This window comes from Chlamydotis macqueenii, chromosome 4 (genome assembly GCF_036417535.1).
Source record: "Chlamydotis macqueenii isolate bChlMac1 chromosome 4, bChlMac1.mat, whole genome shotgun sequence".
NCBI lineage: Eukaryota > Metazoa > Chordata > Aves > Otidiformes > Otididae > Chlamydotis > Chlamydotis macqueenii.
Window position 1 is genome coordinate 75,320,564 of NC_141559.1, and position 18,234 is coordinate 75,338,797.

At 40.9% G+C, this 18,234-nt stretch overlaps 1 protein-coding gene across 3 annotated transcripts in view; it reads left to right on the top strand.

Moving 5' to 3' along the window:
* The window catches only part of MXD4 (MAX dimerization protein 4), a 40,175-nt gene extending 24,356 nt beyond the window's left edge, over positions 1-15,819 (top strand). For all 3 annotated transcript variants that reach the window (XM_086746507.1, XM_086746508.1, XM_086746509.1), the window contains exons 4-6: positions 8,781-8,895; positions 11,879-12,038; positions 13,049-15,819. In XM_086746507.1, the coding sequence (XP_086602633.1) occupies positions 8,781-8,895; positions 11,879-12,038; positions 13,049-13,197 (424 nt within the window). In that variant the 3' untranslated portion in view covers positions 13,198-15,819. The remainder of the gene's footprint in view (positions 1-8,780; positions 8,896-11,878; positions 12,039-13,048) is intronic.
* Positions 15,820-18,234: the final 2,415 nt, after the last annotated feature.

An 18,234-nucleotide genomic window follows, 5' to 3' on the forward strand; every position in this document is an offset into this window, starting at 1 on the left:
CAATGTAAATAAAGCAGGCAGTAGCGCTGATTGTAGTCGTGTTGCATTTAATTCACTAACAATCACTGCAATTAGGGACTCTCAGCTTTTTCTGCCTGTTAGTTGCCACAGCACCTTCCTGGGCGTTGCTGCTGAATTTTGTTGTGGAGGCCTCTATGAGGTGTTAGACACGGGCGAAAAATGCCATGTGGAACAAAGCTTGGATGAATCTTCACCTGCAGCACAAACATCAGGATTTTGTACTTAATACAGAAAAAAAAAAAAGGCATGTGTTGGAGAACGCTGGTGTTTGGCCTATCTGTTCTTGGATAATAAAAAGCCAGGAGGTTTGCTGTAAGACCGCTGCTGAATTTTCTGGTTTTGACTCTGAGGCACTCAACTGTGAGCAAGCATTTCACACATCTCGTAGCAATCAGCACACTGGGTGCCTTGCTATGGTACAGTGCTTTAATACTAAGAGGTTTTCTTTCCTTTTCACTAAAGCAAATTTGTTGTGTAGTTGAAACAGGTTGTGTGGCTTGAGTATGAACTAGAGCCTCTTTTGGGGAAAAAAAATGTATTTGAGGTATCCTTTGTAGAGTAGAAAGTATTGAAAATGTTTCTGACTAATGTGAGAGAGACAGGATTTTATCCTTCAGTGGAGAGTTGTTATCTTCCATTGTATTTCATATTTTGCTGAAGATATGCCAAATTCCGTCAGGAGCATTAATAAATAGGTTTCTTTAGAACCATTTTTATATGATTCAATCTTTATGATTTCTTAAGATTGAAGTTTATATATAATCTCTTTGAATGCCTTTGTAAACAAATGTGTTTTGATTAGTACAGGATCATCTTTGCTAACTTATAAAAAGTATTGTAGAGCTGTAAATATATAACTTCTGACACTCACTTTAAGAAAAGTGTTAGCTTAAGAAGGAGTGAGGCAAGTATGCTTAAGTACCAACTTCTGCTAAGCAGAGCAGGGTATATAATCACATGTGTACCTACATTATATATGGCCATGATATCCAGGAATATACAAAATAATATGAACATATTTAATTTTCAGTACCATTAAAGCCATTTCGCGGAAGATTCTGTCGTCACTGAAGAGTGTGACTGTGCACAAAATAAAAAGAGCTGAAGCCCTTCAGAGATCTTAACTTGCTGTGGCAAGCTCTAGTAAGAAAGACTTGACGTTGGAGCCAGAAGGCAGGCAGAGTTCCTCTCTCTGATTTTACCCTGGTGGCAAGTGAATCCTGAAGTGGCAACAGGGAAGTTTTTACTGCTGGTTTGCATTTCTTAAAAACTTTGAAATAATGATAAGTTTATGAATAATGATGCTGTCTGTCTTCATCCTGACCAGTGCATATCACAAAGGATCCTGAGCGTCTGTGTTTGCTGATTCTGTCTAAAACTTGAGTGCTCCCTGTACGCAGGTATTTGCATTTCATAAATAAAACTGTGAAGTGTCTTCCTGTAAAAACACAAGTGTCTTACAATTGCAGTTAGCTCACTTCTGTATTTTATGCTGAATTTCATGTCTGGTAGGGAGATAGAATCACCTTTCTTTAAGGAGAAAACACAACCATTAGCTCACCACAGGGGCCTCTGACCCAGAGATGAGCTCAGCCCAGACCACTTTGCTTCACAATGTACCTGGACAACATTTGTCTCCATGAGTGAATTTTTGGTGCAGAGGTTCTTCTCTGACTTTCTCTGATGTACGTTATTCAGCCAGATTACATTGTCATATGCAACAGTGAAAAATTTAGTAACTGCTCTGTATGTAAACCTTTATGTATTAACTTCATTGCACAGCACTAGGACCAGGATAGGTTTGAATGGGGAAAAAAATGAGAAACAGGAGGGAAGGAATCTGAAATGCTTTGCTAACTCTGTCCAGGTTTTTTTTTGTTTTCCTCTAGATTCATTTCAAATAGGTTTATATTCTTGGAAGCGGGAGGGGTTGTTTGTATTAAAAACTCTGCAAAGTAGGACTGAATTTGCCTTGCAGTAGGGTCTGAGGTTGTCTACAGAAATGCTGATTTTTCAATTTTTGCATCTATTTCAAATATATGTTGTTCTCACTAGTGCTGCTTGCAGTGCTTGCATTTGCAGTGTCATTTGAGTGTTGGATCTATAGAGTCCTTTTCTTTTCAGAACATCAACAAGCAAGTATATTTAGCAGTTGATTCGAGAGTGTGTCAACCTCCTGTACACACAGCTAGTTTAGTTGACTAAATCTGAAATATAGACACGTGTTCAGCCATGCAAGCATTGAAAGCATCTTACAGAAAGCACAGTCAGGGCCTTCTTGTGAGGCAAGGATAGTTTCATGCCCATACGTGCTTCAGTGATAAACTATGGTGTGAGAGGGGCATTGGGCTGTGAGTGTTGAAGCAACAACACTGTCTAACCCAGCCAACTTCTGCTGGAGCCAGCAGGAAGGGAAATTCAGAGCATGCAGTATGGGAATATGGACATTTAATGGCTTTTTGTCCATTTCCCAACCTTGCCGCCCACTAGCTGGAGATGCTGCAGCTCTAAGCTGCCTCCCAGTATGGCCAAGACAGCTCCATGTCTTGACTAGGCAACCTGCTAGTGGGAGTGAGTGGGTGTGGACCAGACAGAGCTGTTCCAGGACTTCCTACGGGATGACTTCCTACGAGAAGCTCAACATCAGCCGGCAATGCGCCTTTGCGGCCCAGAAGGCCAACCGCATCCTGGGCTGCATCAAGAGGAGCGTGGCCAGCAGGTCGAGGGAGGTGATTCTTCCCCTCTGCTCTGCCCTGGTGAGACTCCACCTGCAGTACTGTGTCCAGTTCTGGAGCCCCCACCATAAGAAGGACAAGGACCAGTTGGAGAAGGTCCAGAGGAGGGCCACGAAGATGATAAGAGGGCTGGAGCCCTCTCCTATGAGGACAGGCTGAGAGAGTTGGGGCTGTTCAGCCTGGAGAAGAGGAGGCTCTGGGGAGACCTTATAGTGGTCTTCCAGTATCTCAGGAGGCCTACAAGAAAGATGGGGAGAGGCTGTTCAGTAGGGCCTGTTGTGATAGGACAAGGGGTAATGGTTTTAAAATAGAGGGAGGTAGATTCAGATTGCATATTAGGAAAAAAATTTTTACAGTGAGGGTTGTAGAACACTGGAACAGGTTTCCCAGAAAGGTGGTGGATGCCCCATCCCTGGAAACATTCAAGGCCAGGTTGGATGAGGCTCTGAGCAACCTGATCTGGTTGGAGATGTCCCTGCTCCTTGCATGGGGGTTGGACCAGATGACCTTTGAAGGTCCCTTCCAACCCTAACCATTCTATGATTCTATGACAAACTTTGCTGACAGAGTTGTTCCTTCCCTTTTACAGCCAACTTTGGGTTGACAAGAGAATAGATACATGTGAGAGAGTCTTCCTTCTAATTTGGGAAGGCTGTGGACTCAGAGCTTGAGGATGTGCAAGGTGAACACTGTTATGAATTTGACTTCTCTCCAGTGAGTTTATGCTCTTGCCTATGATTGCTGAGAAACAGATGAGCATGGCCCTTCGGAGGGTTTCTGCAAGTGATCTCTGGCAGCCAGCAGCACAATGTCAGCAGCGGGAACCATCGTTTATGTCTTCAGGTTGCAGGTAGCTTTGAGGAGATGCCTACCCCGTGCTACCTACCATAAATGCGAGGAAGGCAGTTGGCAGCTCTGTCTGCATGGGTTGCCCAGCCAGGGTGGCAGGGTTGACAAGCACACTTTTCACACGACAGGGTTTTTTTTTCTGTCAGCCTGTAAACTACCATGAGTGTCTGCGGCCATTTAATTTTGCTGAGGTCCGGCTGAGGCATGCCACGCTGAGGACTAAGCAGCTTGTTTTGGAGGTGCACTTTTTGCCTTTCCAGCAGGCTTTGTGCAGATCGGTGGCTTAAATGATGGATGCTGTTCCCTCCCACACAGAAGGCCTATAGATTTATGCTTGTGTGGTTTAGGACACACCCCTTCACTGCTATCAAAAAACCCATGCAACTGCTGCGTGCACAGCTATCTGCTGTCTGACAAGCTGCAGGCCATTTCTGCCTGCAGTGCTGGACCTAAAAACGCCCCGGAGAGCCTCTGTGGAAAGACGGCGGTGGATCGGGTCACTCCACAAACCTACCAGCGCTGTATCGATCAGACTGGCACAAGTTTAAGTTGAACAATTGAAGATTGCTGTTATGTGAATGGGAGCAATCTTGTGAGTCGAATGCTACAGCTTGACAAGCAATCTCTGATTTAAATGCTTAGAGAAACGTTGATTGGAGGGATCTCTGAATGGCGATGGCTTTGTCTGGGGACATCTTGAAAAACCTTCAAGGACGGCACTTCCACAGCCTTTCTGCCATGCTGTTCTGATTGTGCACCACTGCCCTAGTAAAAAATCAGTTTCCTAACGTCCATCCTGAGTCTCCCAAGTCACAATCATTGACTCTTGTTATATTATTTAGCCCTACTGAGAAATATTTTGTTCCCATTGCAACCACCCATCAAGTAGCTGTAGGAATTTCTTGGAATTGTTGCAGTTTCCTTGGAATGAAGATTATCCAGAGTGAACAATAGGCTTTTTTGTTTCTTTTTTTTTTCTCTCTGTATCTTATTATTCCATTTCTTGGTGTGCTAAAATGAATTTGCATCTGGGATTGCATATGTATGCGGAAACTTATTGACCCTTATCTAATAAACTCATTTAACACAATTTTGAAATTGGTTAGGATCAAAGATCTTAACTTACGTTTTGTATGGCAGCCTTTTTTGGAGAAGTGCTGAACCATAGATTTTCTGGCCAGCATTGCTCCTTGCCTTTCATTGCTGAGCACTGGAGCAAACTGGAGTCTTCGAGCACACTAGAATCAGTGAGTGGTCTTCAAATGAACTTCTGGTGGATGTTCTCATACTGTGAGGAAATTCCTAATAAAACTGTGTTGCTGCTTTGTCCCTGCAAGTTGTGGGGCTCCAGGGTTCATTTTGTTACCAGTTCTGAAATATCTGCCAGTATTACCCATCACAGCTTTCATGGATTTGAAACCAGTTCAAGGGAATTCCAGCAGATACCTGTTATGTTACTTGTCAACAAGTTACATTCTCCTTTATGGGAACGTAATGAACCACTCGACTGCTCCTGGACGCGGCCACTGCTGTGGAACGTTGACCAAGTCTCTGTAGTTGGTAATTCTTTTTTATTAGGCATTAACAGAACTATAATGCAGATTGACAGGACCGTGTTGTGAGCTCACTTATAGGGAAACATTGAAGTCTTTAACATCTGAAACCCCTTTATCTTCTGGCAGAAAGGAAAATGTGGTAAATCAGAGACAAGTCACTCATGCGCCTCTCTCCAGGCGTGAGCCTCTACCCAAACCAGAGAGCTGCAGGTTTGAGGATTCAGATTTTGGATGACTTTTTTTTTAGATCCTTATCTTCCCTGATAAATTCAGTAGCGGTGACAAGTGGGATATTTCTGTGCATCCACATGAGGTGAGAAAAGTGCCCACTTCTCTAGGCACCGGTGTCCTGGCCTGACACCACGCTGTGTGTGGGCGAAGGTGTAACAGTTGGGTTTCGAAGCTGGAGCAGACCATAATTACCAAACTTCAACCACGTTTCATGCACAGAGATTGTTACCCCATTGCTCTGAGACCAGGCTGCTTTTTTTTATTATTATTTTCTTGGTGGAATTTAAGGCATGAGCTGCAAAACACAAAGCAGCCCCGGCTGTGATTACCTCTGTGAGTGCCTTTCCCTCCTCCGGCGGTCACAGTCAGCGGAGGAAAAGCAAAAGCTGTCAGGTCCCTGCAGAAAAAGAGAGAAATTAGTGCTGGCAAAGTCTGTACGTGACAACTTATCTGCTGTGAAGTTTGAGTCCCCTGTTCCTGCTGGTGTGATCTGTTAACATAACATGCCTGAAATGTTTTCTTGCATTCTTACAGTTTTTTCTAGGATGTGTAAAATGAAAAACATGGGGATATTTACTCCAGTACCACTGGAATTGTGGTGGGCTGGTTTGTTTTTTTTTTTAATTCACAGTCTATGCCATCGATTATGCTGTTGTGTTATAATATATGAATTAGCCACGTAAACACACCTGTATATGTAAAGGTCTATGTGCTTATGCTTTAAAATCTTTAATGGTTCCATAGGTGATGAGTAAATAAATGAAAGAAAAAGTTCCTTTTTTAAAAAATAAGGTGAAGTTAGAGCAGGTCTTTTAGGAAGTGTTTATTACATTTACTATTATCAATTGTTAGTGCAGAGCATGCCTTAAAGCAATTTTTTAAATACTTACCTCTTTTTAATTCTTCTCTTAGATCAGTTAAAATATTCTTCTTAGATTCAGTCATGTCTTCTTTGTGGCACTTCTGTAAAGTCCTGCTTTACCTGGTTGGCAGGTAACATAAAAGAATTAGTGCTTTGAAAAGACACACAGCCATGCCCACTTGATCTTGGTAACATTTCTGTTAATTCCCCAGTTGATCGTAAGGAAGTGCACTAAATCCTTATTTTCTCCCTGCAGTAAACAGACTTTCTTCAGATAGTAATGGAAGCAGATAAATCAAGTATGTACTCTGATTTCATTAACGTTTTCCAGGATTAATATTAAGTAGATCTCAGATCAACAGTTCTGTATATTCCTTATCAGACTTTTAATTACTGCAAGCATATTGATCATTCAATTTCAATGTATTTAACTCCCTCTTTATTACTTGGATACTATTCTTGTCCTCTTCCGTGCCACATCCTCCTTTATCTTCAGTCCCCACTTTCTTGTCAGCTGTCTAAATACAGTTGCATCCAAGTTCTGCTGAGTGACGCAGATGATTGCGTGTCTATTTAGAGGCCATTTAAAAAACAAAAAGATTAGCTGAGTTTAGTCCCTAAAGCAAGTTTTTTTGTTGTTTGTTTAAAACACAAAACAAGCCAGATATTTGTTAGAGATTACAGACACAGAAATAAAAATTTACCTGATCAGAATTTTCTGTATAAATACCACTAGTCCCTAGTTCCGGTATTCCACCTTTGGGATCTATTTAAATTAGATTCCAGTTTAAATTTGCAGCCACAGAGGTGCTCTGCGATCTGATGGGGCTATTTCTGTGAATACTTACCCCAATCTTTGTTGCTTTTGTTTAACTAAAAACATATAGATGGTTACATTTAGAGCCTTGTACTTAAAAACAAACCTCAGGCCTAAATAAAGAAGCTGTCATCAGTTTTCTCTTGAGAATCACATTTTCACCAATATTCTTTTTTCCTTAAGTGGCTTGAAGAAAGAATTAACAATTTTATAGAAACGCTCTTTGAATTCCTACCTAATACATTGCTGATTTATAGGCAGCCAGAACTAAACATGAGTGTGTAGTCATTACAGTACTGTATTGTAATTAGATTTTATTTTGCTTTGGGTTTTTTCCCCATTAATTCAGGTTGTTTTCACATTACACTAATCATTCCAATTACACATGTGTAATTTGTCATTTGGTACATATTAAATCCTCTTCAGCTGCACTTCAAACACAGATGATGAATTCTGGTTCTGAACTGATTGTTCAAAAGAAATTTCATTGTTGCCTAGAAGCGTTAAATTTCCTGCAAAGTTTGTTTCCTTCATGCAGCATCGAGCAGATTTGAAAAAGACGATTATTCATCTCACACTTGTGATCTGCTTCACTTATTACTACTGCTGTGTGGGGGATGTCGGCATGCTGCAGGTTATGGCTTTGTTCAATCTGTAACAGACTGGCAGAAAGGAAAATATTAGAGATGGTGCTCATGTAAGTGCTTCCACATCTATTTTCATCTCATTGCAAAACTGAAAGGTGATTTTGTATGGACTCCTGTTCAAGAATTGTGCATTAAAACCAGAACATATTTTCTTTTGGATTTAACTGTAGAAACACACTGTTCTTTGGTTCGCCACTGCCTTGTTTTGGATAGTTGAACTGTTTCATGGACTACTGTATTGCCAGATTCTTTCTCAAAGACAAACAAAGTCTGGAAACGAAGTATCTCTAGAAATACCACTTTGTTTGTCCTCTTTTTACTGATGGATTTCATGTCATAAGTACAGGAGAGATTGCTGAGAGCAGCATCCGTGATTCTTGCAAAGGAGTAACAGAGAAAGCAGGAGCCAGTATGGCTGGAAGTATTTTCTCTTGTGTGTTTATAATAAAGGTTGTCCTGGCTGTGTGGTGAGAGGAGGAATGTCTCCTTCTCAAGGGGATTGTGAGTCAGTAGATGGGAGGAGAAGGGGATCAGGACCTTCCTCTTGATAAACCATGGCTGGAAATGTGCAGAGCTGCATGGATGCCCTTGCCTTGTGTAGCAGGAGCATGTCTGTCACATCAGGCAGAGTTAATGGGGGAGAGGGGAATCGGGGTCTGCAGCCTCCCTGCTCCCTGCCACAGCTCCATCTCTGCCTGCAAACATCACTGGGTTGGAGTGAAATACCAGCTTTTCTTCCTCACCCAGCCATGAATTCAGTGCACAGCCTTGCCTGGATTTCTCAGATCTCTGAGTGTACTCCCTCTTCATTAAGATGGGACTAACCAGACTGAGCAAACTGCTTTGAAATATAGGTATGAAACCACGCTCTTGAATGTGCCAAGCAGCATTACTGCATTTCAAGTGACCTTTCGGTCTGAAACTTTGCCAAAGGGAGGGGAAAGGAAGCCACCGTTGAATTGAGTTCTGCGCAGAGATCCTGCAAACAGATGGTGTTTGCATATAGGATGTGCTGTTCGGGTGCAACTTTACTACAACGCTCTTCGTTTTCAATAATTTCAGGCGGGCCAAACTCCGGCTATATTTGGAACAGCTAAAACAGCTTGTGCCTCTCGGGCCGGACAGCACCAGACACACCACTCTAAGTCTGTTGAAAAGAGCTAAGATGCATATCAAGGTAAATATTCATCCATATTTTTATTTCTTTTAAAACAGAATCTTCCAGAATGTCTGTCCATAGAGAGGAGACTAATTTTCACACAAAATCCAGATCCATATGTCTGATCTTCTGGATATATTGACCCTCATTAGTTGCAAGGATTTCAGTCACGGTATCAAGGTTTTGTGTTTTGTAATCTACCCTGCAGTCTCAGATACATAAAATAGTGATTTTCTGATTTCTGCTTAGTTACTAATGGTTTATATAGTATTTAAAAAAATATATACACACATGTATCAAAGCTGTTCTTTGATCAATGTATTTATTTTTTTAAGGACTGAGCAAAGTAGCATTGTACTGCATTGATTTCAGTGCAAAAAGCCAGATCCATTCATGATCAAAAAAACTAATGGAGTCAAAGGGATTATAGCTACTAGTAAGCCTTAGTCCCATCCCACATTTTGCTGACCAGATCCTGGAGCATTTGACAATCATTTGTCAATCAAAAATTAAATGCAATCTCCTGTTAGTTGCTGCCCCACTTGTGTGTTTCATGGATGTAATAAGTTTAAAACAAAAACCAACCCCAAATCTCACCTGAGATCCAGCAGCAGGTTATACATTTGCACAGGTAATTCAAAGGGAATTATTCCTCTGGCCTCCTCCCTCCAAAGACACCTTCACTCCCATTTTCACTGTCACAGTTTTCAGGGGAACAGGGTTATATGCAGAAATAAGACAAAACAGGTATTCAAAAGTAAAAGTTAAAGAACAGGTTTCTGCTGCTATGTCCAGGACTGATTTTTTCAGTATTTTGGAGAACAGCCTGCCGGTGTGCAGCTTTAAGATTCACTGCAGTTGCAGAAACGGGTATAATTCATATGAAGAATTAAAGATTAATTTAAGCCAAACCATTCTTGTGAACAAGTTTACTGAGCTACTTCTTCAGCTCTTGTAAGCACATTTACTCCAGCTGGGCAAGCCCTGTTTTTACCATTTGAGATTTTGGCCTCTTGTTTATAATTCAGGCTAACATGCGTGAAAGGCACTGCATGTGGTTTTTGTCTTGGGCTGCCCCCCTATCATGGGCTTATGCATACAAATTGAAAAACTGTTTTTACAAGTGGCAAGTGTGAGAGATTAGCCATGTAGTTACCATTTCAGCTGCTGATAAAAAAAAAAAAGCTAGGAACAGATTCTTTCCAAGTCCATCATGCACGGTACCAAGTACTCATTTTCTGAAAACTGAAACTGAAGTTTAGCTTTAAGTTTAAGATTTTAACTGAACCTACCCCAACTGGGTTGCCACTTAATTGCCCCTCTTCACCAGGTCAGCTCCCTCCCGCCTGCACTGCCAGAGCATGCCAGTGCCTGTCTGCCGTTCCTAACACAGTCATTAGTTTTGAACTTTTCACACACACCCCCCCAATATTGAAACTTGCCCTGAAAGATTGGACGGTTTGGAGTCTCCTGGATATGAATCACCGACTTCATTCCTAAAATAGTTGTTGGAGTTTGGGATTGCAGCCAGGAAAATACAGGAAAAGGAAATCTGATCAACTGGGCACATTTGGTTTGTTGTGTACGTGGATGTACCAACCCCTTTTCTTATTTTACCATTGTGTATCCCGGTATGATGCGTATCTGCGTGGTGTACTGCCTGGGAGGGGGCTTAACACGAGGCTGCAGAAGTTAGATTTCATTCAGCCAGGAAACTGCCCCATTCAATAGTGTCAGTTATTTTTTCAAAGATAAATACTTTTGCTTTCACACTTGCATTGGAACAGCAAAATCTCTGAAATCCTTTTGCTTGTGGTTTGCTGTGCACTGTCCCGGCTCTCCTCAGAAAACCAAGCAAAGGTTCATTCAGACGGCAGGGAGGAATCATCAGCAGCTGTGTTCACTCCCTGCACATCTCCTAAATCTCAGTGGTCACATAAACACAGCTCACAGATAAATTTGGCCTTTCTTGTAAGCGCTTTTACTGCTACAGCCTGTAATTTACTTCATCGGTTAGATAATTTTTAAAAATAATTTAAGGTGTTTTGATTTGTGTGTCCTTCCTGCTTTTAATCCCATCACACTCGTTACACTTTCTTCTCTAATTATATAGTCAATTTTTTAAATGGCTGTCAGTGATTTGGAAGAGGGTTCAGTTGAAATCTTAAAAGGTACTCTTTCTGTTATTGCATTTGGACCAACAGTGCAGCACATTTTACCAGGTGTGAAGTATTCTTTTTATTTCCCAAATTAATCCCTTCTTTTACTCAAGCAGAGGGGAGATTTTAGGTGGATGTGCGGAAGGGTCCTTTCACAGGCTGTTTGCTGAGAAGTTTTGGATTAACACCACTGATTTTGTAGCAGGTTATCACAGAATTATCCTATTTGCTTTGAAGAAGTTCATGGGGAAAAAAATGCAAGAATAAAGAGAATCATTAGTACTAATTCCTCCTACTATATATAATTAATACTGCTTATTGTTAATGAAGCTGTTTAAATGGTAAAAGTTTCCATGGCCTGCGGTAGGAGGCAGGGCATTCAGGCGGCTCGCAATGGTTCCTGTGTGGTGATAAGTCTCTTACTGCACCTAGAGAGGCATGGCATTCTGACTGAAATTTGAGCTGTGCTCTGCTTACCAAAGATTATGCCAGTATTGGCTGAAAAAAACAATTTAAATATTCCCCACAACCGAGGCAACAATAATTTGTGTCTTAGCTGAGGAGGTTTTGCTAGTCTCTGAGGGATTTTTTTTTTTTTTTTCCCTCCCCTGTATCCATGTATCTTAATATGAAACAAATTCAGCTCTGGCGTAGTCAGCTGAAGTTGTACTGAGTCTATAGAATGGTAACAAAAAAAATCAAAATTTTAAACTAAATTAAATTTTAAAATTGTTTAAAAATGTAAATTGTTTTAAAATTACTGTTTTTGATAAGATCTTGAGTTATTTGTGTTTTAACATGAGTGAAAACTGTCGGCTTACTGTCTTTTCTCACCCTTTAAGAAATTGGAAGAACAGGACCGAAAAGCTCTAAATATTAAAGAACAATTACAGCGGGAACACCGCTACCTCAAACGCAGATTGGAGCAGCTATCCGTGCAGGGCATGGAGCGTATCCGCACTGACAGTATGGGATCAACAATATCCACTGACTCTGAACAAGGTAATCAAACGCGGGCTTCCCAAAGGGAGTTGCGGGAGCAGGAAGGAAAAGGGAAGTAGGGCAGCAAGAAAATATTATTTAGAAGTAAAATCAAGCTTTCAAGAAAACCCGGACAAAATTGTTCTATTATGCGATTTGCAGAATAAAAAACTACAGCATCTTTTTTACATTCTTTGAAGAATGTTCTTTTTTTCTGATCAGTTTTGGTGCTACTAATACCACACTTATTTTTAAAGCTATTTGTACTGCATGTGTTTCTGCCAGTTTTTTAAACAATTACCATTTAATGTTCCAGATTTTTAGTGTAATTATTGGTAAGGCTGGCATAATATTTTCTTCTTGGAAAAAAAGATCTTACTGATCTTAATTCATTTGTGTGAATAAATTAATTCCACATCATTTATTGTGAAATTTTAAAATATTTTCTGTGTAACCGTCACCAAGTGTTCTCTACATTTGGTTCCCATTTAAGACAGAGCTCCTCAAGCTGCTGGTTACCATTTCTTATTTTCTTATTTGAAGTTTTTCTGTGCCTGAACACTTGCACAGGCTGACTTCTTCAGGGCCTACGGGAGAGTTGTTGGTCACGGTGCCGTTACCGACAGACAGATGGCTGCACCACGGTCGCTACTAGGTGACACCTGTATAGGTTGGAATTACCATGAATGGTGCTGCAGTACTGTGGCCTCTGAGGGTTTTCTTTTTTTAAGATCAGTGTCTAGGCAGAGATTGGAACTGTTCTGTGACAGCATTTGGTATTATGTCATGCAGTTTATTTATATGGATGAGGACGGAAGGGATTTTAATTCTCAGGTGGACAAAATGATCCTTTCCTCAGGAATTACTGTTCCAGTTTTGGTTTGGTTTTTTTTTTTTTTTTTTTTAATTACAGAAAATGAAGTATGATTCAGGTTTCACCTGAGCATTGATTGACACAGGCAATACTGGCCCGTGGTTACTTGCTACAACCGCCACCTTTCTGAAAATGTGCCTTCTTATGTTTTCTTTAGAAGTAGACATTGAAGGAATGGAGTTTACTCCAGGTGAAATGGACAGTATTGGAAGTGCCAGTGATGCTGAAGACCACTACAGTTTGCAAAGCGGTTCGAGTGACGGAGGTTACACACATTCCCGCAGACTGAATGCCAGGCTCTCATAGTGCCTGAGTTACCCGTTCAACTCAGGACCATCTGACTGAAGCACTTATATATGAATATTCCAGAGGTGTCAACTGCCACTCTTCCGGGAAACCCCAACCACAGTACTCTGACATGGAGGTTTCTTACCCACGGTTCCCTGCACTGTAACCACAATATTCGATATTGTAAATCATGGGTTTGCTGCAGAGAACTGTGGTTAGGTACAGTTGTGACTTAAAGCTAGCTTCATGTAGCCATATTGCAAATTAAAGAAAATAAATTATGTCATTCCATTCAAGAAGTATTAATTCAAACTGTTGGAAGCATGGCGTAAGGGAGTTTGACAGTTATTTTGATTTTGCAGAAACCATTTTCAAACATGGAATAAATGGAATCTACAATGTGCTAGTGATTTGGAGAGACGAAAACCTAAACCTACTTTTTGTGGTATTTTTTTCATGAAAAAAACCCAAACCATTTTGAACGCTGTATAGCAGCCTCTATAGAATAAATTATTTTAGCAGTTGTTTGGGTGAAGCAGGCAGATAAATCTTCAAATCTCAGATGATCTTTAGAAAAGGTCATATTTACAAGTCACTACTGTACTTCAAAATGGGGGAAAAGCCAGCTCTAATAATGACTTCATGTGGGATGATCTCAACTTGCTTTTTGCTTTTTTGTATTCAGTATCCAACCAGCAGCAAAATCATTCTGTCCATGTTAATGGGAGTAGTAGAAAGCAACACTGCAATTTTAACCTGTTATCGTGGAATGGATGACATTTGAAGCATTTCAGTGGTTTTTTGGGTTGTTTTTTTTCATTTCTTTGTCTGAAGAATACAGAACTCAAGTGATCCAGTTTGTGATAGTTAATCTTTCCTTGCAAGGAAATGAAATCTCTGTTTGCTTGTATTTTTTTTCTTTTCTTCTATTTACACATGTCAATACATTTTTATGGAAGGCATGGCTTAAAATTACAGTATTCAGCTAGAAGATAATTAATCTCTTTTTTTTTCTTTTGCACACTTTAATTGCATTTTCTATTCTTTAAAAAGTGCAAAAAAATTAAAATGTATGCTGTAAAACAGCAAAGTTTATTTAGTACTCATCAAGCTGTTCAGAACATATTTACCCAAATTGTAGCAATACTATGAAGATGTATTTTAATACAACTTCTGCTTAGTGAAGTCATTAGAGCTTGGCTTGCCGGGTAAGAAAAAAATGGACCAGTCTTTGCATTATCTGTTTAAAGAAGGTCTTTTAAAAAAAAAAGATGAAAAAAAAAAAGAAAAAAAGAAAAAAGCTATAAACACTTTTAGGGAAGTGATTTTAGCAAGTGTAGTCTATATTTCCTGTAAGAGATTTTGTATTATATTTTCCTAAATGTTCTCATTTACTTGTATAGGGAGGGGAATGGTACAGACCCAGACCAGAGTCTCAGGGACTCTTCACCTTTGTCATATTGTGCCTTGGTGACCATTTATGTATGCCTCTCCTTTTCATTGTTTAAAGGACAACTAAGCTTTGTTTCAAGACCCTCTGTCCGAATGGTCAGTTGTCCACCTTCTTACGGATGAAGCAGAGAGGTGTATCCATACCTTCACCCTCTCACAACTGATTCAGCGTGGCTTTAAGTAAAATCATTACCTTAGGTTTTGGTGCGAGGGTTAATTGTCTCTGTATAAGCCCTCCCTTGGATTCTTCAGCACCCGAATCTATATTTTGTTAGCATATAAAGTCAGGGTCTCTGTGAGACCAGTGCTCAGTGGCTAGGGAAACGCAAACGTACTGTGTAAGGCTATGGGATGTCCAAGTGCGGTGCCATTTTTAGCGTTCGGGTACAAGACCTCATGACAGACTGACCATAATGATCAAAAACAAAGATTCAGTTGTTCTTTCAACATCTGACATACGTGTCCTCCCTTTGGCTCTTACAACACAGAGTAGAAATATGAATACATTTTGTGGCAGCTTACAGATCCTTGTTTGCACTCTCGCTTACCGCTTGGAACTTGCCAACAAGGAAAATGTATACATTTAATTTACATAACCTAATGGACGGCCACCCCTACTTTGGCTCTGGGGAGGGGCCTAAGGTTATAAACTCTGGCAGCTGAATAAGAAAACAATTAACCTTTTCTGTGATGCAGGTTTTGGTATTCTGTTCTATACACCTTGCATATTACTAAAATCCTCGTTCTTGGGGAAAGCACACAGCAATATACTCATTGTGTGTAGCTGACAAGCAGCAGAAATTACTAGCTCCTTTGGTGCATATGTAACTAATTTCCAAATCATGGAAAAAAAAAAAAGAGTTTACTTTAACACACGACTGTTAACAGGAAAAAAAAAACAGGCTAGTATATTGTTGCTGTTCATTTATTATATAATGAACACATTCATGAATTGTAAAGTGTTTCCTGTCGTGACAAGCAGCTCTTGCACAGAACCTCCTAATGAAAAGAGATTTGAAACTTACAGAAGGAAAAACGAGATTTTAAATTGAACATTATTGTACCTTAGGTCGACCTGAAATTTTCCTTTTAAAGATGAATGTGCTAACTTAATGAGTTCTTCCACGCTGGGTATCCATGGCTTTGTAGATCTTATATTTTCAATAAAAATTACTCGAATAATCTTGAGTGGAAATGAAAAGGGTTTATTTGTTTTTACTTTTTCAGTTATTACAGCTGGGGGCTATTATCCTGGTGAAGAGAAATGACACCACACTGCCTGTGCCATTCTCCCTCAAGCACAGCCCAAGTTAAGGTGGTGTTTTCAGGCACAGCCCCCTTTTCTGCAGCTCAGACAGAAGCAGCCCAGCTGAAGGCAACGGCACAACTGTTTCAAGTGGCGGGTTTGGTGGCGGGTTTGGGTGGCTGCCCGCTCCCGGAGCAGTGCTGCAGTCCAGCCCTGCCCTGGCCGACCCGCGGTGACAATCGGGGCTCTGACATTCCTTTAGGGACACGATTCACCTGCTGCTGAGCAGCCAGCGCAGCGCTACCTGTGGCCATAGCACCTTGGGATGCAAACAGCATTCTATTTTTATTATTATTTTTTTTTAAGCTGGATATTTGTGTGTGTGTGCTTCGTGTGCGCGCATGCATGCATGCATCCATGTGCGCGCGCGCAACTGTATCTGTAATCACGACGTGACTGCAAAAAGCATACTGCTTGCTGCGAGATTAAATACTACCAACCGCCTCGGCAGCCCTGCCGTTCTGTGTCACAACCGTGCTTTGAGCCGGTGAGGAGATACCCCTGCTCAGTTCATCTCTTTTCTCTGCAATTACCACATGGGAAAAGGAGTAGGGAGAAGATTACAGGGCTGCTGGGTCTTTTCCTCTGTGGAAAAGGCACTGGAGAGATGAAGTCATCGAGAAGTTCTTTTTATGGTGACACAGAGGTTTGGCCTGTTTCCTGCTGGGAGAGGACAGGCAGGGTTTTCCCTCGCAGCACGCAGGTGTCGGGAGGATGTACGCCTCTTCATTCCTGGTCAGCTCTTCCCCCAGCTCTGTGAGCGCACTCTCTGCCATCACAGGGGAGAGGCAAAAAAAAAAAAAACCCAGCCTAAATTTGTTCATTTTTCCTGCACATTTCCCACTGCAATTAGGAGGAGGAATCGTCCCTCACACCCATCCTTTCTCTGCCCAATTTGTGCCCTCCTGGGCTGACTGAGGTTGGTTTATTTATCTTCTGAGAAGAGCAGGGTTTGGCCAGGAGAAGCTACAACACATTGCTACCCAGAGCCTGGATCCTTTATTGTCTTGTGCAAAACCGAACTGTTCAGAGTGTGTTTTGTTGGATTAAAGCAGAAATAAAAAGGCTCCCCCAAATCCATGAGAAGGACAGATTTTTTTCACCCAGTGTTTATAGATGAGTTTCTATCCTAAATACTGATTTCTTAGTGAATGATTTGGGATGGAAAAAAAAAAAATTAAAAGCTTGTATCGAACTTAAAGAAGTAAGACTTTTCCTAACCTTAAATGGTGTTATTTTTCTTGACATAGATGCGTATGAGTTCAGCTGCACACACAGCCCAACATCATTTTGTATTTAAAAAAAAAAGTTACTTCTATTGATCTACAAATAAGTTACTGTGATAAATACCAGTATTCTGAGCATCCTCCTGTGCACTCTGCATCACCCGTTTCAGTGGATGAACTTAAAATGCCAGAAGTGGGAAATGGAGAGAGGTGAGGCTGGGTGTGCGTGCAGACCTGCTCCCGTTCCCAGCCCCGGGGCGTGTTTAACCACAGGATGTACTTCTGCTTTTCTCGGAGGTACTTACAGCAGTCTCTGCTACTCTGAAAAGTGATTATTTCACCATTTTACCAGCTTCAGAGGAGACTGATAATTACTGGTGACATTTTTCATCCTCACAGATCAGCCTTGAAAAGGAACACATTTTTAAAAAGAAACACATGATCACATGTTTTAATGAAGGAATATTAATTTTATAAACTTCTATTTAGTGACAGTGTTGATAAAGGAATGTCTACAAAACAGATTACTCTCTCAGAAATCTGTTAATTATTTTTTTCACTACTAGAGGCCACTGGTTGTGTGTGTGGTAAGAGCCAGTAACAGTGTTGATATTTAATCCACTAACTTGCACTTTCCAAAACTGGTGGAAGGAGAATTGAATCCCGTTAGATACTCGTAAGGAAGAGCTATACTGCCTACAAATACTAATGGGGCAAACACTCAGAAATTAATTTCACCAGCAAAGAAATGAGCCAATTTGCTTAAGTGGCTGACTCAATGCACTGTTGTTAATTGGTAGCTGCAAAAGAAACATCCAAGTGTGTTGTGTAACTACCTGGAATTAAAATGCAGGGGATATGTGAAACAGAAAAGACCAGAAACCATTTGGCCACCTTGACTGTTTTTTCTACCTGGAGTATTGTAAATTAACCCCACCAAAGGATTCCTGGGGAGGCACGTCCAGCCAGAGACTCGCCCGTTGGCAAAGCGGAGTGAAGGCCCGCCGATTTCAGAATTCCTTCCTTCCATTTTGCATGAGAGGTGTAAAATGTGGGTACACACGATTTCTG